At 40.9% G+C, this 26,593-nt stretch overlaps 2 protein-coding genes across 11 annotated transcripts in view; both read right to left on the bottom strand.

Annotated features, from left to right (window-relative positions):
* Positions 1-9,487, bottom strand: part of VPS39 (VPS39 subunit of HOPS complex) — a 46,482-nt gene extending 36,995 nt beyond the window's left edge. For all 3 annotated transcript variants that reach the window (XR_011472685.1, XM_070424628.1, XM_070424641.1), the window contains exons 1-2: positions 9,262-9,487; positions 4,186-4,251 (exon numbers count right to left, since the gene is read on the bottom strand). Coding sequence is in view for 2 of the 3 variants with exons in the window: in XM_070424628.1 (XP_070280729.1) it covers positions 4,186-4,251; positions 9,262-9,334 (139 nt within the window). In the remaining variant the exon portion in view is untranslated. The remainder of the gene's footprint in view (positions 1-4,185; positions 4,252-9,261) is intronic.
* Positions 9,488-11,399: 1,912 nt separating this feature from the next.
* TMEM87A (transmembrane protein 87A) overlaps positions 11,400-26,593 on the bottom strand; it is a 45,505-nt gene continuing 30,311 nt past the window's right edge. For 3 of the 8 annotated variants that reach the window (XM_070424556.1, XM_070424564.1, XM_070424600.1), the window contains 8 exons: positions 24,673-24,781; positions 23,670-23,728; positions 22,432-22,535; positions 17,418-17,491; positions 16,653-16,714; positions 15,193-15,269; positions 14,035-14,065; positions 11,400-12,585 (listed from right to left, as the gene is read on the bottom strand). In XM_070424556.1, coding sequence (XP_070280657.1) covers positions 12,544-12,585; positions 14,035-14,065; positions 15,193-15,269; positions 16,653-16,714; positions 17,418-17,491; positions 22,432-22,535; positions 23,670-23,728; positions 24,673-24,781 — 558 coding nt within the window. In that variant the 3' untranslated portion in view covers positions 11,400-12,543. The remainder of the gene's footprint in view (positions 12,586-14,034; positions 14,066-15,192; positions 15,270-16,652; positions 16,715-17,417; positions 17,492-22,431; positions 22,536-23,669; positions 23,729-24,672; positions 24,782-26,593) is intronic. The other 5 variants (XM_070424573.1, XM_070424582.1, XM_070424609.1 and 2 more) reach the window with 2 other exon arrangements.

The raw sequence follows: 26,593 nt of genomic DNA, 5'->3' as shown, positions 1-26,593 counted from the left end.
CTACCCGTGCACCAGGCCTCTATCCTATATAGTAAAAGGGTAATATGCCTCCCGGCACCGGGATCAGCGGAGCAGCAAGGCTCCCAGCACTGGGATCAGTGTGACAGGGGGCAGCGCCCAAACCTCCTGATCAGCCCTGCTCTGTGCCTGATGGGGGGGGGGGGGGAGCTCCCCAATCCCCCGATTGCCCTGCGGCTCTGTGTGTGACAGGGTGCAGCGCACCAACCCCCTGATTGGCCCTGCTCTGTGTGTGACAGGGTGCGGCGCCCCAACACCCCGCCCCCACGGGTCCTGCTCTGTGTGTGACAGGGTAGAACCATAACCTCTCCATCGGCCCTGCTTTGAGTGTGACAGTGGTGGCGCCCCAACCCCGATCGGCCCTGTTCTGTGGGTAATAGAGGGTGGTGCCCCAATCCCCCTCCACGGGCCTTGCTCTGTGTGTGACAGGGTAGAGCCATAACCTCCCCATTGGCACTGCCCTGAGTGTGACAGTGGTGGCGCCCCAACCCCCTGATCGGCCCTGTTCTGTGGGTAATAGAGGGTGGCACCCCAATCCCCCTCCACGGGCCTTGCTCTGTGTGTGACAGGGTAGAGCCATAACCTCCCCATTGGCCCTGCCCTGAGTGTGACAGGGTGCAGCGCCCCAACCCCTTGATCCGCCCTGCTCTGTGAGTGACAGGGGGCAGCGCCCCAACCCCCCTGATGGACCCTGCTCTGTTAGTGACAGGGGGCGACACCCCAACCCCCTGATTGGCCCTGCTCTGTGAGTGACAGGGGGCAGCGCCCCAACCCCCTGATCAGCCCTGCTCTGTGCATGACAGGGGGTGGCGCCGCAACCTCCCCATTGACCCTGCCTTGAGTGTAACAGGGGGCGGTGCCCTAACCCCCCAATCAGTCTATCCTGAGCGTGACTGAGGGTGGCATTGCAACCTCCCGATCCGCCCTGCTCTGTGCATGACGGGGCGGCGCCCCAACTCCCCAGTCAGCCCTGCTCTGATCCTGACCAGGGGCTGCACCCAGGGATTGGGCCTGCCCTCTGCCACCCGGGAGCAGGCCTAAGCCAGCAGGTCGTTATCTCCCGAGGGGTCCCAGACTGTGAGAGGGCACAGGCCGGGCTGGGGGACCCCCCTCCCCCGAGTGCACAAATTTTTGTGCACCGGGCCTCTAGTCTACACTAATAAAAGAGAAACATGGTAATTAGCGTACGACCGCTACCCTTCCCATTGGCTAATCAGCATATCCTTATGCAAATTAACTGTCAGCCAAGATGGCGGCCGGCAGCCAGGCAGCTGGAAGCGAACATGAGGCTTGCTTGCTCCAGTGACTGCAGACTCCAACATTCCCCGCCTGACTTGCCGGCCTCTGAGCTGGCAGTTTGAAACATTCTAACAAATACAGGCTGGGATCTCAGAGCTGAAGTTATACATTGTTTCGATTATAGAACCGAAACAAACCAGATATGAAGCCTCAGAGCTAGAGCCAGAGCTAAAGCTGGCCCAGAATAAAATAAAAAAAGGAGCGGTTGGGAGCTTCAATCAACAACCGTCAGCCTGAAAGCAGCCCTCAGCCCCTCACCCAGACTGGCCAGGCACCCCAGTGGGGACCCCCACCCTGAAGGGTGTGTGACCAGCTGCAAACAGCCATCATCCCCTCATCCAGGCTGGCCAGGCACCCCAGTGGGGACCCCCACCCTGATCCAGGACACCCTTCAGGGCAAACCAGCCGGCCCCCAGGCCTCTATCCTATATAGTAAAAGGGTAATATGCCTCCCAGCACCGGGATCAGCGTGACAGGGGGCAGCACCCAAACCCCCTGATCGCCCTGCGGCTCTGTGTGTGACAGGGGGCGGGGCCACAACCTCCCTATCTGCCCTGCTCTGTTCGTGACAGGGGAAGGCGCCCCAACCCCCCCCCCCCACGGGCCCTGCTGTGTGTGACAGTGGCTGCGCCCCAACACCCTGATTGGCCCTGCTCTGTGGGTGATAGAGGGAGGTGCCCCACCCCCACCCCCACAGGCCCTGCTCTGTGTGTGACAGGGTAGAGCCATAATCTCCCCATTGGCCCTGCCCTGTGAGTGACAGGGGGGAGCTCCTCAACCCCCTGATTGGCCCTGCTCTGTGCGTGACAGGGTACGGAGCCCCAACCCCCCTGATGGGCCCTGCTCTGTGCGTGACAGGGTGCAGCGCCCCAACCCCCTGATTGGCCCTGCTCTGTGCGTGACAGGGGGTGGCGCTGCAACCTCCCCATCGACCCTGCCTTGAGTGTGACAGGGAGAGGTGCCCCAACCCCCCAATCGGCCCTACCCTGAGTGTGACTGAGGGTGGCATCGCAACCTCCCAATCCGCCCTGCTCTGTGCATGACAGGGGGCGGTGCCCCAACTCCCCAGTCGGCCCTGCTCTGAGCCCGACCAGGGGCTGCACCTAGGGATTGGGCCTGCCCTCTGCCACCCGGGAGCAGGCCTAAGTCAGCAGGTCGTTATCTCCCGAGGGGTCCCAGACTGCGAGAGGGCACAGGCCGGGCAGGGGGGCCCCCCCCTTCCTAACCCCCGAGTGCACAAATTTTTGTGCACTGGGCCTCTAGTTAGCAATAAAATGCCAGTTGTGCCCTAACAGGGTTGGCTCAGTGGATAGAGTGTCGGCCTGCAGACTGAAGGGTCCCAGATTCGATTCTGGTCAAGGACATGTACCTTGGTTGCAGGCACATCCCCAATAGGGGGTGTGCAGGAGGCAGCTGATCGATGTTTCTTTCTCATCAATGTTTCTAACTCTCTATCCCAATAAAATATATTTAAAAAAATAATAAAATGCCAGTTGTTTTCTTTAAAGTGACAGATTCCCTTTGCTCACTAATCATTGGAAACAACTCAAGACCCTTATCAGCCCAGAGATGGCAGCAGAGAAATCTACATAGCAAACTTATCTCCATATATTTGCTTTCCCACAATTTGCCACTCTAGAAACTCACAAGTCCTTTTCCTTTATCTGGTCACTTCTCTAAAAATTTGTTGCTTGCTTGTTAGGATGATACAAAGGCCCAAGTTCGAATCACCCCTTTGCCTTATTCATCTCTGAGTGCTCTCATGTGTACGTAAAATGCACAAGTTAATAAACTCTACTTGTTTTCCTCTTGTTAATCTGTCCTTTGTCCGTCTGATTTACAGGTCTTTAGCCAATGAACCTAAAATGAATAGAGGGGAAATAATTTTTCTCTTTCCCTATACTAGTAAGATGTTCTTTTTCCTCTATGTTACCTTTGCTCTAGGTTCTAAAGAGAAGGCTCCATTTCCATGTTTCCTGAAGTTATTTACTATAGAAAGTTATCAGGTTGAAAACTATGAAATTTTTTTTCTAATATGGCTGAATAATGACAATTTCATAGGGTTCAACCTACTGCTGTTGAACATAGGGTTCAACAGCAGATTTCTACAGACTTGAAGCTCCAGGGCATAAAATCCAAACATAATGACTTTCCATAAAGAGAGCAGGGAAATAAAATTAGGGAAAGGAAATGAAATACTTTTTTTTTCTGTTAAAGGGTCCTCTAACAGAATAAATTCCACACACTTTTTAGTTACTATTCTAAGGCATATTTAATTAGAACTTTAGTTTTTTAAGTTCTTTCAAACATTTAATTGAATCTGACCCCAACAAGTTTGTGATAAAAAATGACAGTTTATAGAAGGGAAAAATGACATTGGAAAGGCCCTACTCAGTCAAGTAGCCAAGCAGAAATAAAGCTGGACTCAAACCTAGATCCTTTTTCTCCTAGTTTACCCCTCATAATCAATAAGGTCTTTTAAATCAAAGGTTCCTAATTTTTTTCCTACTACCACATCATTTACAGAAACATCTTATTTCCCAACGTAACATTTCTTATTTCTCGCAGGAAGTCTCCAAAAAATAAGGAAGGGGGAACATCTAACCCCCCTACCCCCGGCCTCGCCATCCCCATGGACACAGGGGCATATGGTCTGAAAATTAAAAAAAAAAAAAAACCCTGGAGATTCTCACATGATTCTCCCCACTTTCCCACAGTGCTACTCCCAATCCCCACCCAACTCTTTTAATGGTCCAGAAATCACTGATTTTACAGTTGTACATTAGCCAACTATCAAAACTTTTTTTTTTTTTTTTTTTTTATGGATAGTAAGCCATTTCTTTCCAATTCTGGAAAGTTGCCACTTACCAACATCCTTCCGAATCCTGTAGAGGAGAAGATGTCCTTGTTTGGTTCCAACAAGAAGCCATTCCTCTGGAAAAGAATAGAGCTTTTCATTAAGAAATGAAATGAGAAACATCAGTCAGCTTTTGTCAGATCCTGTTTTTTTATCTGGGGGTGATAATCCGAATCAAAGGGTCAAGAAAGTGAGTTGTGATTTTTTTGATAGCAGATGTTTGCAAAGCTAAAGAATGTTTATAGTCAAGAACTATTTGAGCCGGAACTGGTTTGGCTCAGTGGATAGAGTGTCGGCCTGCAGACTGAAGGGTCCCAGGTTCGATTCCGGTCAAGGGCATGTACCTGGGTTGCGGGCACATCCCCAGTGGGAGGTGTGCAGGAGGTGGCTGATCAATGTTTCTCTCTCATCGATGTTTCTAACTCTCTATCTCTCTCCCTTCCTCTCTGTAAAAAATCAATAAAATATATTAAAAAAAAAAAGAACTATTTGAGAATCAACCAGTCAAAAAAGTATTTATTCAACAATTACCAGACTAGACATATTAGAGAAGAAAAAAATGCCCTGGCTTCATTGTTTCTAAATTAAACTGCCCTAAAACATCATGGAAGTTTATAAAATCCTAAAATGGATAACATAAACATGAAACTAAGTATCTAATCTCAGAAATGACAGCTAAAAGGCATCCTTTGAAAGTTTAATGAGTTAACCTTTGGGAAAATAAGAAGTGCCATAGTATATTAAGGTTACAGAATTCCTTATCTCAAAAGATGGTCTAGTAGATAATAACGTGTTGATGAAGATGGGAATAAATTGGAACCCTCATACACTGTTGGCAGGAAAATAAAATGGTGCAGTCACTTTGGAAAACAGTCTGGCTGGCAGTTCCTCAAAAGATTAAACATAGAATAACTATATTACCTCACAATTCCACCCCGGGCATATAAAGAAGAGAAATGAAAACATACATCTACACAAAAACTTTTACACAAACGTTCCATAGTAGCATCATTTTTAATAGCCAAAAGGTGGAAACAACCCAAATGTCAATCACCTGATGAAGAGATAAACAAAATGTGGCCTATCCATACAATGGAAATTAAGAAATGAAGTGCTGATACATCTATACCAGGGATGAACTGGACATTATGCTAATGAAAGAAGCCAGTCAAAAAGGGCTACATATTGTATGATTCTATTCATAAAAAATGTCCAGAATTAGGCAAATCTATGGAGACAAAGATTAGTGGTTGCCTAGGACTGGTGGGCTTGGGGGGGGGGGGGGGGAATGCAGAATGAATACTATGGGTTCGGAGGTTTTTTTTAGGGTAATGAAAATGTTCTAAAATCGGCTGTGGCAATACTTGCACAATTCTGTGTAAGTACTAAACACCACCGAATTGTACATTTTAAATGGGTGAATTGTATGGTATGTGAATTACATTTCAATAAAGCTCTTGTTTAAAAAAAAAACAAAAAAATGATGGTTGAGGCCCATGGTTCTAAAACGTTGGTGTGTATCAGAATCATGTGAGGCTTTGTGAAAACAGATTGCTGGGCCGACCTGCTTCCTTTTCAATAGGTCTGAATGGGCCCTGGAACTTGCATTTCTAAGAAGTTCCAGGTGATGCTGTTGGTTCAGGGGCCTCATTTTGGGAGACAGTGGTCTATAGTACAACTAAAGAGGCTCTGAAAGTGTTTAAATAATTACCTGACAGGTCCATATTAACTCATTAAGAGAAGCTAAGCACATACAGATACTTCCTCAGCTTTCTGATCTTGTAACAGAAATCAGTCATACTCTCTCTTGCTCCTTTGTAAAATAAAATATGGATAATGGTACAAATAGACTGAGCATGCACTGTATTCCAGAAAATACTAAGCACATATAATTAATGTTATTTCATGAATACTCACAACTATGCTTTGAATTGTCCTTTTTATAAATCCCCATTTTATAGGTGAGGGAGTTGAGGCCTTGGGGACAAGTATTTGCCCAGAGTCACACATGTAGTAAGATATGCATGTGAGCCCTGGCTGGTTTGGCTCAGTGGATAGAGAGTCAGCCTGCGGACTGAAGGGTCCCAGGTTCGATTCTGGTCAAGGGCATATACCTTGGTTGCGGGCACATCCCCAGTAGGGAGTGTGCAGGAGGCAGCTAAATTGATGTTTCTCTCTCATCAATGTTTCTAACTCTCTATCCCTCTCCCTTTCTCTATGTAAAAAATCGATAAAATATATTTTTTTAAAAAAAAGATATGCATGTGAGCCAGGACCTAACCACATGCTGTGATGCACTTAATAAGGCGTCTCACATCAAAAGACTGGGTGTTGGCCAGAGGTGGTCTGGAAGGCAGTGGTTATATTTATAAAAACGAGTCAGGAGCCACCTCAGGAACATCTTCCAGGTTGATGTCCTTAGTCTTCCAGAAAAAGAAAGTGATTCTGTCTTCTTTTATTGTGCATTTTATTTATTTTTAAAAAATATTTTCATTGATTTCAGAGAGGAAGGGAGGAGGAGAGATAGAAACATCAATGATTAGAGAGAATCATTGATTGGCTGCCTCCTGCACACCCCATACTGGGGATCAAGCCTGCAACCCAGGCATGTGCCCTGGAATGAATGTGGTGTATAAGAGAAAAGGAGAAGTCAAGAATGATTCCAAGGCTTTTGGCCTTAGCCAAATGAGTAAACAGAAATGACATTTGCTGAGATATGGTATGAGGGAAAGGCATGTTTTGGGAGAGTGTAATCATCAAGAGTTTTCTGGCCATGTTACTAGACACCCAAAAGGAAGATGCTTAAAAGGCAGCTGGATTCTACAACTCTGGAGTTTAGAGAGGTCATCATCATCACTGCCCTCCTTATTTCCACTTCTGAAGAGAGATTATCGTCCAGCTCAATTACTGTCTGGTCCTGCAAGTTCCTGGATGAACATCAGGTAAAAGGGGCAGCGACTAGGAAGAGCAATACTGATTGCTGCTAAAGCCCGAAAATAAAGCAGTTTTGAGGCAAGAGGCGGTAAATGGCCTCTTGTAGCCCCAATACCTACCACAACATCCTAGTAGGCAACAGGCATATCTCCTGTTTGGTGGAAGATCAAGGCAGGTCCAAAGCTACCTACCATTTCAAGCCTGTCTTCCTGAAAAGCACAGGTACAGGGAGGGAATCCTTACTGTGACAAAGTGTTGTTGGTGAGAGAGGCTGAGATATGTTTACTACTAGTTCCACAGGGTATCCGAGTCAAACTGTGACAAATGAAGTAGAGTGTGGTAAGCAACTACACCCATCCTTTTCAGAAGCGTAAGTCCTAGGCAGGGTTGGGTACCCCTCCTCCATGTTTTCCTAATAGGCAGCATATGACTCTGTTATCATTTGTCTCGTACCATAATCTGCTTTATGTCTTTGTCCCCCACTGTGTGTCCCAGAAGCACCGGCACTGTGTCTTACTCACCCTTATTCCTGCCCCTAGCAGAGAGACGGGTCTAAGTAGGTACTTAATACATATTTGATGAAGAAATAGGGGAATGAAACCCTTTGTGCAGTGTCAGGTCTTTCATTTTCAAGTTTTAAATTCTTACTGAGAGCACTTAATGACAGAAAACGGAGGCCTTCTTGAGATATCTGGAGGAAGCAGGATTCTCTCCTTAACCCAAAGGACGAGGACTGCTTACTACGGAGATGCGATTTTAAAGAGGCCCAGGGCTGCTAAGGCAGGAGGGGTGTACGTTAACATGAAAATCTGTAGTGAACGCACCCTACTGAAGAGGCTGTGAAGAGCTCTGCAAAGCTGACTGGGTGGGACTGTCCACAGATGATGCATAAGATGCCAGCCACCACCAAGACTCCACCAGGCCCATCACGGGGAAGGCTGACTGGGTGGCGCTGCCCATAAGATGATGCATAAAATGCCAGCCACCACTGAGACTCCTACCAGGCCCTCAGTGTAAGACCTGATTAAGGGTTCTGAGCTACCTTTTTATAGTCCTTGATTTCTTACCTGGACATTAACAGGAAAAACTGGAATTATTTCAGTTTGGTCTTTGGGGGCTGTTAGACACAACCAGTCATAATGTTCATAGTTAAGAGTCCAAGTTTAGACCGCTGAAACCTTTTTTATTCCACAGTATACAAGAGATAAGAGCTGTCTGACCCTGTTTTCTGTACTGGCCACTCCCAAGAGGCTTATGCCAGTTTTTATGGGTTAAATTTCAGGACAGCCTGGAATGATGGTGTTCTACCTAGAGTTAAGGTAACTTGGGCACTTGAATATAAGGCAATGAACCATTTGACTAGATCGGCGATTTTCAACCCTCTTCATCTCATGGCACACAAACTAATTACTAAAATTCTGCAGCACACCAAAAACGGTTGGTTATTTTTGCTGATCTGACCAAAAATGGGTACAATTTTTATTCATTCACTCGGGACGGTTATTGTTGTGCTGGCTGTTCTCATTTTTTATTTTATTTTAATTTTTTACAATCTAAGGGAAAAGAGGTCAGTGCCCTTGACTAAATAGTCAGGTAGTGCATATTTTACAAATTCTTGTGGCACACTGGTTGAAAATCGCTGGGCTAGATTAAGAGTTTAAATAACAACGTGAGTTACCTACAATAATGAGAAGTGAACAATGAATGATCACTAATGAAAATGGCATATGGTGTTAACTTGTTCAACCCCCCTCCCTCTTCATCCCTCCCCCCCGCCGCCCCTCTTATTCCCCCCAAACCAGTACAACACAATCATCAGATAAGCTCAAGTTCCTGGCAGGCTGAAAGCTTCCCACTGCTTGTGCCTCCACACTAAAGAGTACTCGGGAATCGAAATAAGCCAAAGCTGAGCACAATTAAGGAAAGCTCAACCTCCAACTCTGCACCAAGAGCAAGTGCCGGCGGCACGGCCCTACAATGCTTGGATCCCAGGGGATGGTCCTAAGAGCCCTCGCTGTCTACAATGCTCTGCTCGCCTTCATCGCAGCTCCCTTTCGGAGGGCGTCCGACCCGAGCCCGCATCGCCAGACGCCGGTCCACTTCCCCAGGCTTGTGAAGGGCCCCCGCCTCGGCCCCTCGGTCCTCCGACTCACCCCAGGCAGCCAGACAGTCGATCTGCAGAGGCAGCTTTTCTAGGATCGGCACCGGCTCGAAGGCGTCGTGCATGGCGGCGAGCAGAGTCGCCGGGACAGCCTCACTCTGAGAGGGCCGGGCTGGGCCGGGCCTGGAAGAGAACCGCGCTGAGGAAAGGGCCGAGCAGAACCTGGCCGGAGACCCCAACTACAGGCCTTTCAGCAGCTGAGCCATCACCAACACCGGACTTCCTGCTGGCCTAAGCCCACCCCTTCCGCAGCCGGAGCCCGCCCCTTCCGCCCTAGCTCTTAAATCACCTTCAAGGAATGCACCAAGGCTTGGGTTCCCCTTTCACCGTAGGCCTAGGGCTTCTTCTCCATTGTGGAGTAGCCATGGGCTTAACAAGGAGGGGAAATGATGGAATCTTAGAACTGTGTTAGGAAGTATCGTGTGGTGGTGGAAGTACAGGGTTAGGAAGTATAGAATTCGGGCTTTGGCGTCAGACCTGGGACGGAGATCTGCCATTTAGGAAACGGGCTGTGACATTTAAAAAATTTAATCTCCCAAGGGCTTAAATTTCCTTAATGTGCAAAACGATGACTGTATGTCCTACCTAGCGCTGTGAGCTCTTAGCAATGCTTGACTCAATAACTGATCGTTTTAGTATTACCATTATAATCACAGCCTTACCCTTGCATTTTAAAGGTGTTCCAAGCAAGTGGTTCTCAAAGGGTGGTCCCTAGACTGGCAGCACTTGGGAACTTGTTAGAAATGCAAAGTCTCAGGCTTCATTCCTGCCCTAGTCAATCAGAAACTCTGAAGAGTGGCAGGATGGGGGAGGGGGCGCCCAGCAGTCTAATAGATTCCCAAGGTGAGCCCAGCACTTGAAAGTTTGAGAAGCACTGCAATGACCAGTATCTAGCAATTTACCCCCAAGAAAACAGCATGTATGTCATAAAATTAAGCATTTGGTTTAAAGCACAAATGTGGAAGAAAAAAAGCGTGAGTCTATGATGAGTTAAAGATGGCCTGGTCATTCTAATTTTACACAATCTCAGTTTCTTCATTGTAAATTAGGAATACTGTGTGATCTTTATCAAATGCTATTTCTGATAATCAAATATTTTCAAGTAGTAAGAAACAAAAAGAAATGCTAAACAAACCTTATGTTGTCTGATTTTTACCATAGAAACTGAACTCCTTGAAAATTTTTAACTGCCAGCTGCTCTACTGGAAGGAAGCCTAATAATACCTGTAGTTCCAGGACCAAGGGCTAAGACTAAAATAAACAATGCAAACTATAAGGTAACAGGTCAGTGTAATACTATAAATTTCTTCTGAACCCCTTCTTAAAAAAATGACACACTATATACAATCACATAAGAAGCCATAGAAAAAGAATTATCAGGTCCCAGGCTACATCTATAAACTTCTGCTTATCACAATAGTTTTGTGGAGGGTTTTTCCTGGCCTCAAGTCGACATCTAACCAGCCTCAAAAAACATTTGACCAACTATCCTGACTATTACGACTATTATTCACTTGCTAAGTTGTAGTATGGAAGAACAGAAGCATATGATAATTATATCAGCCCTTTGTAATGGGTTAATCTAAGAATATACTCAATTTCTCATATGGTTCCTTAGAGGTATTGCCTTAGTGATTTAAACACACACACACACAGCCCTAGCCAATTTGGAATGTCGGCCTGTGGAATGAAGGGTCCCAGGTTTAATTCTGGTCAAGGGCAAATGCCGGGGTTTCAGATTCGATCCCCAGTAGGGGGCGTACAGGAGACAGCCAATCAGTGATTCTCTCATCACAGATGTTTCTCTCTCTCTCCCCTCTCCCCTGAAATCAATAAAAATATATTTTAAACACACACACACACCACAAACAGCTGTAGAGAAATGTTACATAAATGTAAACACTTTTACTATAGTATTAATTAGTGAAGATTGTGGTCATGTGGTTATTGGTTTCAACAGATATCGCTCAAGGCGATATAGAATAAAAATCATGGAAGGAAAATTCCCATGAGAGTTTGGGAGAAAGAAGGGTTTTAGATAAAGTAAAAAAAAAAAAAAGACACAGAAAACACATTAATTTTGTTAAAATTTTTTATATTAAAAAACGGCATGAACTTTCTATGTAGAACAAAACTCTTGGAAGGCAAAAGTAGACAAACCATTAAAACAGAAATAGAGTGCTTCAAATGAATCCCATCACCTTGTGATGTCTCTTATAAACAGTCTCTAAACCAACACCAGATACAAGAACCGTTTACCCTAAAGAATGAGCAGCAGTCCAGGGTCTCCATACTACTTCATGCAGCAAAACTTAAACCAGAAGGACCTGTTTCCTTTGTACTGGCTCCTGCTTCTGAAGAATTAGAGTTTTTAACAGGGTGCTCATTCACAAGCACTTAGATGGCGTGCCTCTCTGCATCTAGTGCAACACCCAGTAAATGAAGGCAAACAAAGCAATGTCTGGAGTCTGCAATGTTGCCTTGAGGCTTACAAAACAGTAGTTAAAAGTTCTGGAGTGTGCACCACATTGCCAGCAATGGGATGTGTCACAATAGCAGATGTCAAAAGAGTTAAGCTAATATTTTTCTCTAAAGTACATCTGAAATAGAAAAATCTTTAATATATACCATTTGTAAACAAAATTGCACTTGATTTTGCTTTTTAAAATTATCTGGATTACACTGTAACAGTTTCTTTCTCTCCCTTGCTCTCTTTTTTTTTTTTCTTTCTTTTAATTATTGGTAGAACCATGGCTCAAGTCATAAGGACTTTTTTTCCTCAAAACTACCTCTTCAAGATGTAACCTTGGCTTCCCAGGAAACGGAAAGATAATTAACAATTTCCCCATCACCTATGTAACTCCCTAAATAAATAAAAATCGCAGGCAGTTGCTCCTGGAGATTACATGTTATGGTGGTGATGTCACATTTTTTAAAAGATGTTGAACTTTTTAGTTTGACAGATTAAACAATTTAAACATCATAGAAGGTTCAGGAAGAACACACATAAGTTGCATCAACATCCATGTGAGGGTGTGGGAGGGAATGGGGCATCAATGTTGTAAATAAGAAACTTGCAGAATTTTTTCATCCTATGAACATCATTCAATAAGATGTTCTAGTTCTGACACCTCTCGCCAGCTCCAAAGCACAAAGATCAAGGAACAGATCAGGATGTCATTGCCTCCTTCAATCCATGGAGCAGTGCAGAGGATTGACAGAAGATGATCTCTTCCCAGATACTAGCATCTTCAACTGCACATCTTCCCACTCTTTACTCCATTTTGGATCTTTCAAAGTGTGTGATCATTCGTTCCTAGGGAAAAAAATAAAAAGGTTTGTTCAAAATACATTAATTTTAAATGGCCTACATTCCAAATATCTTCTATATAGATGAGGCACACAGGCATTTCCTGCAAGTACTTGTTTATGTTCATTAAATACTTAGGAGAGATGATTCCTAATCATTTATGAAGATTTTGAAAGATAGACATGTCCAGGCCCCACACAAGATTAACCAAATCAAAACCTCTAGGCCTCTGTATATCAAACAACAAATCAAAAGGAATTGCATGTTTTAGAGTCAAATAAGATGATAAAACAACAATTTACTTAAGATTAAGCTTTAATAAAAATGTGTATCTCCTCTAATTCAGGAATTTAACTGAATTAGAAATAGTCAGGGATATAGGCAAAGATTTAGTCACAAGAATTTCTAATGCAACACTCAGAATAAAATACTAGAAAAAATTAAGTGTTCAAAAACACAGAATTGTACAAACTATGGCATATCCTTATAAAGAAATTATACTCACTAAAATTATATTGATAAAAAGTTCTAGAGATCTGTTGCCCAAGAATGCACATACAGTTAACACTTTGCATTTGAGACTCGTTAAGATGGTCATTTTATTTGTTCTTGACCATAATTTTTTGGTGTGCTCAAAAGGCTTCCTAAAACCAAGAGACTCTAACCCAATATTCAGAACATGTCCAGAGCCAGTTCCCATTAACTCAGGCAATTATTGTGAAGCCTTTCAGATGAACTGTATGGGAGCATATTAAGATTAAAAATCAACATAAGCCCAGCTGGTGTGGCTCAGTAGTTGAGCATGGACCTATTAACCAGGAAGTCACGGTTCGATTCCCAGTCAGTGCACATGGCCAGGTTGCAGGCTCCATCCCTTGTAGGGAGCATGCAGGAGGCAGCTGATCAATGATTCTCTCTTATCATTGATGTTTCTATCTCTCTCTCCTTCTCCCTTCCTTTCTGAAATTAATGAAAATATATTTTAAAAAATAAACATCAGAGGTACTAATTATAATCCTTAATATATGAAAGAGATAGTTGCATGGACAATAATGAATAATAGGTAACTTAAAATAATTTATATGTTCCTTTTGTCTATGATATTCCTTTCTCAATCCTTTTATTATTTTTTCCTAAATTAAGTAAGGGTTAAAACTGAATTTCTTAAAGACAAAGAAAGTAGAAAGTGGGACAGTAAAGAAATTATACTTTTTTTAGTTATTTGCTACCCAAATTAAAGACATTCTCAAGTCTGACCATAAAACTTTGGAAAAGGAGGACATATACACAAAGTAAACCCTCCTGAATATTTGAGTTCTAATGTTAGTATTTCTGTTCTCATCCTTTTCAATGATACTCTTACTGAGTCAAATAAAATCTCCCTGAACAAAGAACTTATGACTCCCTAGTAAGTCACTAGACCCATATTTTTTTGCAGGTGATTTGATTACTAACCTCGTCTGAATCAAGAAGGGCTGGAAGTGCTCTGCAGAGAGAAAAACACCAAATAGAATAATGTAAAATAAAGCCAAATGTGGTTCAAAAAGGACAATGGAATAATGAATGCAATATAAAGCTTTTTTTTTTGTTAAGTATATAATAAGTGTATCTTATTAATGGCTATTTGGGGGGGGGAACAAATAAAAAACAAGAATCAAAATTACTAAAATTGTATTAAAAAACAAAAACACATTCTGTATTGTAATAGAACCAATGTTTACTAAAATTATAGCTATACCCAGCCAGTGTGGCTCAGTGGTTGAGCATTGACCTATGAACCAGGAGGTCACAGTTCGATTCCCAGTCAGGGCACATGCCCGGGTTGCAGGCTCAATCCCCAGTGCAGAGTGTGCAAGAGGCAGTTGGTCAATGATTCTCTTTCATCATTGATTTCTATCTCTCTCTCCCTCTCCCTTCCTCTCTGAAATCAATAAAAATATATTAAAAAATAAATAAACAAATAAATGTTTTTTAAAAATGAAATTATAGCTATGGAAAAGAAGTCAAAAATTCCAAAAATAAATGAACAAACAAAATTGAAACAGATTCATAGATACAGGGACAGACTGATGGTTGCCAGAGGGAGGGAGGTTGAGGGAATGGGTGAAAAAGATGAAGAGATTAAGAAGTACAAATTGGTAGTTATAAAATAGTCACAGTATAAAGTACAGCATAGGGAATATAGTCAATAATATTTTAGTAACTATGTACAGCACCAGGTGGGTACTAGAAATATGGGGAGAAGCACTTTGTGAAGTATATGATTGTCTAACCACTGTGCTGTACACCTGAAACTAGTACAAAATAATACTGAATGTAAACGATAATCTTTACAAAAAAGTAAAAGAATAAAAAAAATATTCCAAAAGAATTATCCCACTGATTTTGGAAACATCTATATCGAAATCTTTCTAAACAAAAATGTCATCTGACCAAATAATCTCAATTACTTTTGTTTGTACGTATATCATTCCTAATCTTTATTCTTAAACATCTTTTTAATGTTTTTAATTATTCTTTTGAAAAGTTAACTACAAGCATTCTCATTGTGTACTCTGGCCCTCAATACTACCTGTGAAATAGGGTTCTTTTAGTAATGGTTCAAACACTTACACATCTGTCACAGAAGAAGGGACATTTTCTTCTACCCACTTCAAATCATCTTCCTGCTGGGAACATACAAGTACCAGCTGTTAGCATAAAATAATACATCTTAGGCAAGAATCTAAAGGTCTCAAAATCTTTAAATTTAATCTTTTGTTACTCTGAACTAGTATATTGACATAACAAATGGGATTCCTAATAGTAAAGTCAAATAACTTAAAACCTACATCACCAAAATGTAAAATGATGTTCTATAGCCTTAAATGATTTCTGCTCAAGGGTCTAATACCTAGCTTTCATTTCATGTAAGCTTTGCTTCTTAAAAATGAGATAAAGTCCTTAATGTAGAGTAAATGCAGTTCTAAAAAATGAAAATCTGCCCTAGCCAGTTTGGCTCAGTGGATAGAGTGTCAGCCAGCAGACTGAAGGGTCCCGGGTTCAATTCTGGCCAAGGGCATGTACCTCCATTGCACGCTCAATCCCCAGCCCTGGTTGTGTGGGAGGCAACCAATCACTATGTCTCTCTCACATCAATGTTTCTGTCTGTCTCTCCCCCTCCCTTCCACTCTCCCTAAAAATCAATGGGAAAATATCCTTGGGTGAGGATTAACAAAACACACACACACACACACACACAATGCTGACTAAAAACTCTAAAGTTTACTACAGTAAAAACTTTAGGTTATTAATGAGGCTATGATTTCACTGACAAAAACCATGAAACAAAACCAAGAGACTGGTCTGGTACCTTTTCAGGTCATAAACAAACCACCTAGTTCAAGATTCTCTCGCCGAAACCGGTTTGGCTCAGTGGATAGAGCGTCGGCTTGCGGACTGAAAGGTCCCAGGTTCGATTCCGGTCAAGGGCATGTACCTGGGTTGCGGGCACATCCCCAGTAGGAGATGTGCAGGAGGCAGCTGATCGATGTTTCTCTCTCATCGATGTTTCTAACTTTCTATCTCTCTCCTTTCCTCTCTGTAAAAAATCAATAAAATATATTAAAAAAAAAAAAAAAAAAAAGATTCTCTCCTAGATAGAATCACTTGCTGTCTCTGTTTTTAACAATGCAAATGTTGCCTTGAATGGTGTGGCTCAGAGGTCAGAGCATCAGCCCACACAATGAAAAGTCACCAGTTCAATTCCCGGTCAAGGGCATGTACCTGGTTGCAGGTACGCCCCCCAGCGTGTGTGGGAGGCAACCAGTTTGTGTGTCTCTCTCACATCGATGCTTATGTTTCTCTTTCTCTCTCTCCCCCTCTCCCTCCCTTCCTCTCTCTCTAAAAAGCAATAAAAAAAATATCCTCAGATGAGGATTTAAAAAAATAAATAAATGTAATAGACATTAAAAAATTTATAAAGCAAGCTTAAGTACAGCCCAGGTGAAGAAAGTCATTAAGGCCTGCACATACTGCTGAGCCCACCACAGGCTGGAGGGCAGGGCAGAGGAAAGAAAAGAAGTCACACTTACTGCTTTGTTTACTTTACTATTTCCATTTGGTTCTTGTTTGGTACTTCTCATTTTCATCCCTTCTGTAGAAAGAAAAAAAAGGAGATTGGCTAATAATGTCAATATCTAGCAATGATCACAAAAATGGATTCAGAGCTTTATTTTAAGCTTACTGACATTGAATTATACAACAGATGCTTCTCTATCTTTACATTTATGCTGGGAAATTCAAAGCCAAATTTTCAGCTCATCTCTGGTAAGTTAACTGAACACTTAATAACCAATTATTTACAGAATTTACCATAGCTTCATCTTAAGATTCGTGCCCTTATTTTTGCTTCTCCCTAACTTCATCCACACACAGCTGTAAAATAATAAACAATGTAATTACATCAAAGTATCTTGATTTTGATACTCAAAATGTAAGCATGTTTGAACTGTGTGGGTTCACTTATATGTGAAATTTTTCAATAAACACAGTAAATGTATTTTTTCTCTATGATTTTAATAATACTGTCTTTTCTCTAGCTTACTTTATTGTAAGACTATAGCATTTAATACATATAACATATAAAATATGTGCTAAATGACTTTATGTTATCAGTAAGGCTTCCTTCCAGTCAACAGTAGTAAAGTTTTGGGGAGTCAAAAGTTATACATGAATTTTCAATTGCATGGGGAATCAGCACCTCTAACCCCCATGTTGTTCAGGGTCAACTTTACTCTATTTCTAAAAACCAGAAAAGAATATTTAAAGCACAAATAAAAAGCAAATTTTATCACTACCAAAGCTTTCTTTCAGCATGGGTTCCTTTTGTTCATCCTCTTCCTCTTCCTCAGACAAAGGTGAAAAGGCAAACCTGAGAGAACAAAGGTAGAACATAAGGGAAAAAATCAGAAAACTACAACAGTTGCTCCACTATCTGGATTTTACAGGACTGATTATTGAAGCTCCCAATTACAGTCATTCATAAAATCAGTTAACTGAATAATAAAATAATTCTTCCCCTTCAGAAAGCTCTCAATTGCCTGTATTAGCAAGGGAGAAGCAGGATAGTACCATATTTACAGAGTGGCCAGATTATTATGACCACCCCATCAGTACAATGAAGTGAATTAGTTATGTAAATAATAACAATAATAAAACCTTGAGAGTATTTGCTTAGGAAGTTTTCAATATTCAGTATTTTTGGAAGTGTAAATGAAGTACTGATGGTCATAATAATCTGGCCACTCAGTGTATAAATGCAGGCTCAGCTACATGCTACCCATGACTTTAATCAAGTTACTTATTCTTTATTCTCTCTGTGCACCTCCCGTTTTCCCATCTGTAAATGGGGATAACAGAACATTACTCAGGTGTTCTATGAAAAGTAAGTAAGTAAGTCACTTTAAAAAGTACTTAAATATCTGACACACAGTAAGCATCTCAAAAATGTTCATTTACAAGCATATGTATCATCCAGAGGTAAGTAAATTCTCGTGTAATTTAAAATCTCAGCCTTCAATGAGGTAGTTGAGATGGAAGTTCTGATCTTGTGTGTTTCAGGTAATTTAAAATCTGTTTCCAAGTGTGGAAATGGGAAGATGAAGGCCTAATCAGATACATCTCAGATATCTTTCCTACAGTTTCCAAGAGACTCAGCAGACAGGTCATTCCTAGAATGCTTTATCTTTGAACTTGCTCTGTACTTACTGTTGCCTGTTACTTTCATTTACCTTGTCTTTAAATCTCCCTTCTGTGATTAAAAGAGAAACTCTATAAACTAGGAATAATAGGGAACACCTGTAACATGTTAAAGGTTAACTAACAAAATTTCAGAGTAGATATCAAAGTTAATGATGACCTGGAAGCACTTATTTTAAAGTGATAAGATGAGGAGTCCCACTCTCACTGCCTCAATTCAATAGCCTAGCCAACACAAAAATCAGAAATGAAGCAAGATTATTTGGAAAGAAATAACATTATCATTAGTTTAGCTAATAACCAATCTACCAAGAAAACCTAAAAATTATCAGCACTAACAAGGTAATGTAGGAGGGTGGATGGATATGAAAAATATACAAAAGCCCAAAGCCTTCCGACATATCTGGGAAAGTCATATGTATTATTTTTAAAGTATGTACCCTAGAGTCATAAAAACTTTCAAAACATTTAAATAAAATTATAAAATGTAACTGAAGCATTGAATGGATTAAAAAGATTTCCCTAATTAATCCATTAATTCAATTAAATTCCAATAAAAATCCAATAAGGTTTTCCTAGAATTAAACAATCAAGGTAAATTTTTATTGAGGAGCAAAAGATCCAATAGTAAAGGACATTTAAAAAAGGAGAAATATATTTAAAAAAAAAAAAAGGAGAGGTTGCGGAACCGGTTTGGCTCAGTGGATAGAGCGTCGGCCTGCGGACTCAAGGGTCCCGGGTTCGATTCCAGTTAAGGGCATGTACCCTGGTTGCGGGCACATCCCCAGTGGGGGGCGTGCAGGAGGCAGCTGATCAATATCTCTCATCGATGTTTCTGACTCTCTATCCCTCTCCCTTCTTCTCTGTAAAAAATCAATAAAATATATTTTTTTAAAAAAAGGAGAGATTGAGGGAGCATGGTTTAGGCCAGGGGTGGGCAAACTTTTTGACTTGAGGGCCACAATGGGTTCTTAAACTGGACCGGAGGGCCGGAACAAAAGCATGGATGGAGTGTTTGTGTGAACTAATATAAATTCAAAGTAAACATCATTACATAAAAGGGTACGGTCTTTTTTTTTTTTTTTTTTTTTTTAGTTTTATTCATTTCAAAGGGGCCGGATCTGGCCCACAGGCCGTAGTTTGCCCACGGCTGGTTTAGGCTCTCCAGATACTACTTAAGTGTGCTACTGATGCAGGATCAGAGCAATTGAAGAGAACAGAAAACCTATAATCAAATAATTCTTGATAAATGGAATCTCAATTATGAAATTTGTAAAAAATTGTAAAGTAACTATGACTTCACCTCAAGCTAGGAAAGGATGTCTTAAGACACAAAATATACAATCCCTGAGGGGAAAAACTGACAAATTTGACTCCCTAGTTTCAAGTTTTTCTATAACCAAGAACACCAATAAAAAGTTTAAAGTTAACCAATAAACTCTGGGTACAGTTAATAGTTGTGTGATGGAGAAAAATTTAGGCAAAGAAATACTGAAGTGTTTAAGAATTGATGTAAAACGGTATTTAAAACATCATTGTACCTTATTCCTATTTTTAATGACCCCTATGCATAAGAGGTAACAAAGCAGGCCTTTAGAGAGCCTACTTACCTGGATGCCCCATGGCTGGTGTCTGGGAACCTGGCACTGGACCTGTTTCCTAACTGGGTAAGGGTGGATCACTGTGCCTAGATTACCTCTATAATTCAACCTATAATAAGCTTTGCTTACCTTCTGGGAACCTGGAATTTTGGTACATATTAAGCAGAGGGTGCTTATGTGTCAAGTCCCAATAAAAACCTGAGTGCTGAGTCTCTAATGGGCTTCCCTGAACAGAAACACTGCTACTGCACTTTTTGTTGCTGAGCAAAAGAGCACGCTTGATGTACTTCCTCAGAGAAAGAAAAGAAAATATGGATTTTTCTAGACTCCACCTGTGTCTTTTTCCCTTACTGATCACATTATTTTGCTGTAAAAAAAACCCTCTGTTCTAAATACAAGAAAATACTGAGTCCCTTAAGTCCTTCTAAACATACGGGTGGTCACCCCAAATGGAAATAGTCCAAATGCCCATCAATACAGAAATGAGTTAATTAACTGTACTACATCTGTACCATGTAAAATTATGCCATCCATGAAAATAATTAAGTTTAATTTAAAGCAGTTGTCTTGGAAAGGCATTTGCACTACTGAGTAAAAGAAGAGCCCATATTTAAACGAGTAAAATGTGGAAGGACACATCACATTAGGCTGGTAACATTGGAGTTAGAGGGAGTAGGCACAATATTTTTAAAAAGATAAAGACAGAAAGGAAGAGGAGAGGTAAAGCAAAAAAATCTTTTAATGACTAAAGGGACTAATTTTATACAGGGGTGGGGAAAAGTAGGTTTACAGTTATAATATCTATCCTGTATAATAAAAGGCTAATAAGCAAACTGACTGAATGGTGGAATGACTGTTCACTATGATGCGCACTTACCAGCAGGGGGCAGACGCTCAATGCAGGAGCTACTCCCTGGTGGTCAATGCGCTCCCCCACTCAGCCAGAAGCCCTGAGCCAGGTTCACACCTGGCTCCGTGGGGAGCGAGCCTAAGCCAGCAGGCAGACATCCCCCAAGGGGTCCCAAACTGCGAGAGAGTGCAGGCCAGGCTGAGGGAATCTTCCCCCCCTCCTGCTCCCAGTGCACGAATGTCGTGCACTGGGCCTCTAGTATATATATAAAAGCCCAGTGACCAGAACGGCAGAACAACCAGAACGGCCCGTGGCTATGATGTGCACTGTAACAGTCAACCAGCCTGATCCAGGCCCTGATCGGCCCCCAACACATGGGGGTGGGGCCAGCTGGCCAATCACCCGCAGCCCCTCCATCCCGCCAGCCCAGCCCGACCCCACCCATGCATGAATTCGTGCACCGGGTCTCTAGTTAATAAATAATAATACAAAAGAATAAACTGTGCCTTGGCCAGTATGACTCAGTTGGAGTGATGTCCCATGCACCGAAAGGTCATGGGTTCAATTCCTAGTCAGGGCACATCTCTAGGTCGTGGGTTTGACCCCAGGTCAGGGTTTGTACAGGAGGCAACCAATCGATGTTTCTCACATCAATGTTTCTCTCTCTTTCTCTCTCTCTCTCTCTCTCCCAAATCAGTAAAAAAATAAATAAAAAGTAAACTTTTTTTTTTTTTACAACTATTAACCTACTTTTGCCCACCCCATCCATAGATATAGCTAGCATGTGAACAGAGGAATAGATCAATGTAAAGGATGGTCACCAGGATGTCTAGGCTCTTTCTGAACAGTATTTTCTTTCACACCATTCTTTTTCAACTTTTTTCAAGGAACACAAATATTAAGAGTACAGTGTGAAAAGACAAGACTATTTTCCTGGGATAAAAGAATGTCATTTGTTTTCTTTCTGTATATTTTACTGGTATGTCTAATTACAAAATTAGCTGGTTAGTTATAGCATCTCAATCCTTTTCCTTCTTTGTTGGTACAATTGTGTAATCTACACTTTTAACTGTCTACACGCACAAAAGGGGGGAAAAAAGAAGGGAAATAAAGGCATAGAGTCACAAAATTAAGATAGCCAATTCCTAAATAACTGAGATTTGCCTACAGATGGAAAAAGCAAATTCACACATGGATTTTTAATTACAGTCATTCACGTAAGTTTTCATTTACCCTCTCTATTGTTACAAAGTGGGCTAGGCTACTGACTATAGAAACTGTTCTTTCCTTCTGAACATTAGACAGGTACAACTCTCATTACCAGTGTCAAATCTATCTACCTTCCTTATTTTCCCATTCAAATACATCTATTATCAGTTGTCAGAAATGAAAGGGACCTCAGATCAATTGGTTCAATTCCCCCACATTATACAAAGAGGAAATTAAAGCTCAGATTGGTGAAAAGAGGCAGGATGCCAAAAATCACAATGCAAATTAATAGAAGAGCTGAGATAGGAACTTAATTCTCCTGATTCCAGACCCAGTGAGTGCTCCTCCTTCCATTAAATGACATGACCCTGACACTGACACCCACTGCACCACTCTTATTTGATAACACCGTCATTCAATGGTTAGCAGCGTAAATAAGAAGTGTCCAAGAACCTCTGGTTGTTTGCAGATGGTCTCCAGAGAACCATAATGACAAAGAGGATCATGGAGAACAGCAACCGCCAGATGGCATCGTCCACCCACAGCTCCCGCCAATCCTACCGAAGAGGAAAAAGTATAACACGTATTACATTATCTTATCCCTTTGTTCAGAAGCCCTATGGCATAGAACAAGGATCACTTATTTATTAATTCAACTTACATTTACTAAGAGCCTGCTATGTGCTAGGCACTGTGCTAAGTGAGTGGAATACAAAAGTGAAGAAACAGTTTCTTCCCTTGTAGTATTTACTATTGTTAGAAAAAAGGAACCAACTAGCTAGCTAAGGTTGCAGGCTCAATCCCCAGTCAGGGCACATACAAGAATCAACCAATAAATGCATAAATAAATAAGTGGTACAACAAATTGATGTTGCCCTCTCTCTAAAATCAATCAGTACATTTCTTTTAAAAAGGCACCAACCAGCCCTGCTGGTATGGCTCGGCAGTTGGGTGTTGACCCAGGAACCAGGAGGTCACCGGTTCGATTCCTGGTCAAGGCACACGCCGGGGTTGCAGACTTGAACCCCGGTGGGGGGCGTGCAGGAGGCAGCCAATCGATGATATTTCTCATCGATGTTTCTATCTATCCACTTCCCTTACTCTCTCTAAAAATCAATAAAAACATATTTTAAAAAATACAAAGAATAAAAAGGCACCAACTGTAGAGCACTTGTGAGTGCTTCACTAGAGCTCTGAGAATCTTTGGGGAAGGGTTTCTATTAGATTGCTACTTCTTATAATTTTCATATTAATTAATTTATTTTTACCAAAATGGAGCCTTTGCACTGCCAAAGAAATTGGCCACAATCTTTGTGCTCAGATCTTAGGAGCATGACTTCTACTCAGATTAGCATTCTTCATATACACTTAATGTTTAGGATTCTGAACTTCTTGAGAATTTTTAGTTAAGATAAGATTGGGTTATGACAGACTGTGGTTTATCACTTATAAAAATTTTTCCCACCATTGGGATAATTAGATCCCCCGCCCCTAAAACAAAACAAAAAAAATCCTACCATACCAAAAGCCATAGTAATATAGAATACTTAGGAGAAGAGAAGCATTCTAACACTCAGAGTAGAGTTCTAGCCCTAATTTCTTATAGGGTGTGAACCTTACCATTGTCATCAACATGGCTATCTGCATATAAAACAGTACACTATTCATAAATGCATGTATTTATAACTCACCGATTGACAAGTCACTATCCTGAACTTCATGGTTGTCCAGATGATAAACACAATAGATGCTAACAGGAAATGAAAAATCTAGTCAGAATATGAATACTGGTTTACATTCCCAATTACATTCTCTGGGTAAGTGAAATCCCACACATTCCTAACACCCAAAATATCACAATCATTTTTTATCAAGTGATTTTAACAAATTTATTCAATGCAAATTTCCTTCACAACTACTATAAGCAAGGCCCACACTCTTGTCAACCCTTTCTCTACTTAAAGACTAATTTTACCATCTGGTTACTTCAGTAATCCTCATAAATTGGAAAAGAAGGTATTGAAAACATGGCATTTCCCAGCATTACCAACAATATAGTTTTTTTTCCTTCCTTCATCCTTAGTATAATAATGCTAGCTTTTCTTTGGCTGGTCAGGAGGGGAAAAAAGGTTGATAAAATTACTGCAAGACAGAGTTGTTGGTTCCAATCATAGGCCAGACCTCCCATTCCTGGTACAAGGGGCAAAAGGCAGGCAAATTAAATTAACCTACTTTGGCTATGGTCTACCTAACGTCTGTATTTTATGGATGCTTATGACATATGTAAAAGCCAAATAATAGCAATAAACTCCATAGGTATTTAATAAAGCCAAATAAGCCAGTATTAATGTTTTCTAAAGGGAATCTAGATGCTATATGGCACTCAAGCTAACTTGCCTCAAGAAAAAAAAAATGCTTCCGAAAAAGAACGGAGACAGGAGAGAGATATACAAAAACTGAAATTATATATAATTGATTTTTAGCTATTATACTTAAAATAAGTGGTTCGCAATCTTTTTTGAACCACAGATCCCACTGAGAACTTGAAAAAAGCTAAAAAACAAAGATCCTTCCCCCAAGTGAAATGTACAAAACCTTCTAGATAATTTTAGAGAGCCCACCTATGGCCTCTCAGGTTCAGAATATCTGATTTAAAAGGATGGCATTTAAACAGCAAGAAGCCGCCCCACTTACCTGCCACTGCCATGATAAGGGTGTTGGTGAAATGTCGGTACAGCGAGAGTTTTACAATGTTCCTCCGAAGTTTTAATAGCTTCATTGTTTGAGTCAGGCTAATAAATATGTGTTTGCAGGTCAAGGAAATCAACATTCAAATAAAACAATAAGCTAGTAAATTAATCCTCAAGTTTCTTTGAGAATCTGGGGTCATATTGATAGAGCTTTGGATATCCCAGAGGCCTTACAGCTCTCTTATTCTCAATGTCACAAACACCCCAAGCCTCACCATGATGACTAAGAAAGTCTTCATTTTTAATGAGATACTTAAGAGAATACAGAATCAGGATAAAATAAAAATGCAAAAAATATAAAAAAGGAGAAAGACCGGAATAAGCTTTTTAGAGAAACAAAGATGAAAAAGAAAGACAAATGGAAGATAAAAATGAATGAAAATGAGTATCAGACAAGTAACAGACAAATGAAATGAAAATTAGTAAAATCTCTCTTCCTTTAAGGTAGGTAGCTCTGTTTTCTACATCTTAGCGAATCCAGTCTAGGGTCATGAATACACTCATGCCAATAACCTCTCAGAGGCCGAAACCGGTTTGGCTCAGTGGATAGAGCGTCGGCCTGCGGACTGAAAGGTCCCAGGTTCGATTCCGGTCAAGGGCATGTACCTTGGTTGCGGGCACAACCCCAGTAGGAGATGTGCAGGAGGCAGCTGATCGATGTTTCTCTCTCATCGATGTTTCTAACTCTCTCTCTCTCTCCCTTCCTCTCTGTAAAAAAATCAATAAAATATATTTTAAAAAAAATAAATAACCTCTCAGAGTTCTATAGTCAGTCCCCTGTGCCATCAGCTGCCTGTTCAATTCTGAATTAATAGGACCATACAATTATAATTGGCTGAAAATCCCAGGCAAAAAGGCTCTAAAATCAGCAACTTTCTATTTTCAGAGTATTATTCCCAAGTAGAAGTTGCCACAGAAAGACAGGAGGGGAAGTGATGACTACCAAAGACAATATCTGCTCTCATGTCCAATTTTGAGAATCAGCATTATCCAATATTAAAATATTGGAGTTGGACCTTAGTCTGCCCTGTGACAGAGACTTAGCTGCTCCCTATCCATTGGGTTACGTTATTGTATGGTCCAGTCCCTCTCTCCACTCTTCCCAATATTCATAGAGGCTTACAAAAGCACACCTGAAAGATACTGACCTAGAAAACATTTGGCTATTTAAACCCAAGACACTCAATTTCAAACATTTTTGATATATGACAATCCACTCAAATTCACAAAATTACAATTTGGTTTACATTCAGTTTTTTATAACAGTCACAGTCTAGCAAGACAATAATATTGCACAATTACACATAGGACTGAATATACCGTAACCAAAACAAATTTTTAAAACCCCCAAAAAGATTAAAGTCCAAAAACTTGAATCCTTCCCTTAACAGATCAAGTCCCTAATAAACAAATGTCTAATTTTAAGCAGCAGGAGAAAAAGATTATTCAAATGTAAATATGTTTGTTATCTACTGGTTAACTTTGCCTATAAATGAATCAACATTTATTTTACAGTGGAAGTCTTCAGACAATGCCAAGCCAACTTTTGAATAAAGGTACAAAACACTTACCCTATAAGGGTTATAATCTGCTAAACCTACATAGAATTTTAAGAGAGTTAAACCATCTTATGTAGTTCCTTAAATCACATTTTAAGAATTAAAATCTTTTCATCATTTCAAAGCATTTAATAATTCCTAGAGGCTGAAAGAAAGAGCAGGAGCAGAGTAGTCAGTGATTGTAACACTAATTGGAGTGCACAAGTAAGTCCAAAATCAAGGTAAAAATGCTCATTTAAAAATAAAAACAAAAACCAAAGCTTTTATGTTCCGCCCACAGTTACCAGCACTTTTCAAAATTAAAAA

The sequence above is a fragment of the Myotis yumanensis genome, unplaced genomic scaffold (assembly GCF_028538775.1).
Source record: "Myotis yumanensis isolate MYYU_CA2020_CCGP unplaced genomic scaffold, mMyoYum1.0.hap1 SCAF_1, whole genome shotgun sequence".
Taxonomy (NCBI): Eukaryota; Metazoa; Chordata; class Mammalia; order Chiroptera; family Vespertilionidae; genus Myotis; species Myotis yumanensis.
The sequence above is the reverse complement of the archived record's forward strand: the minus strand, read 5'-3'. Positions and strand labels throughout refer to the sequence as shown.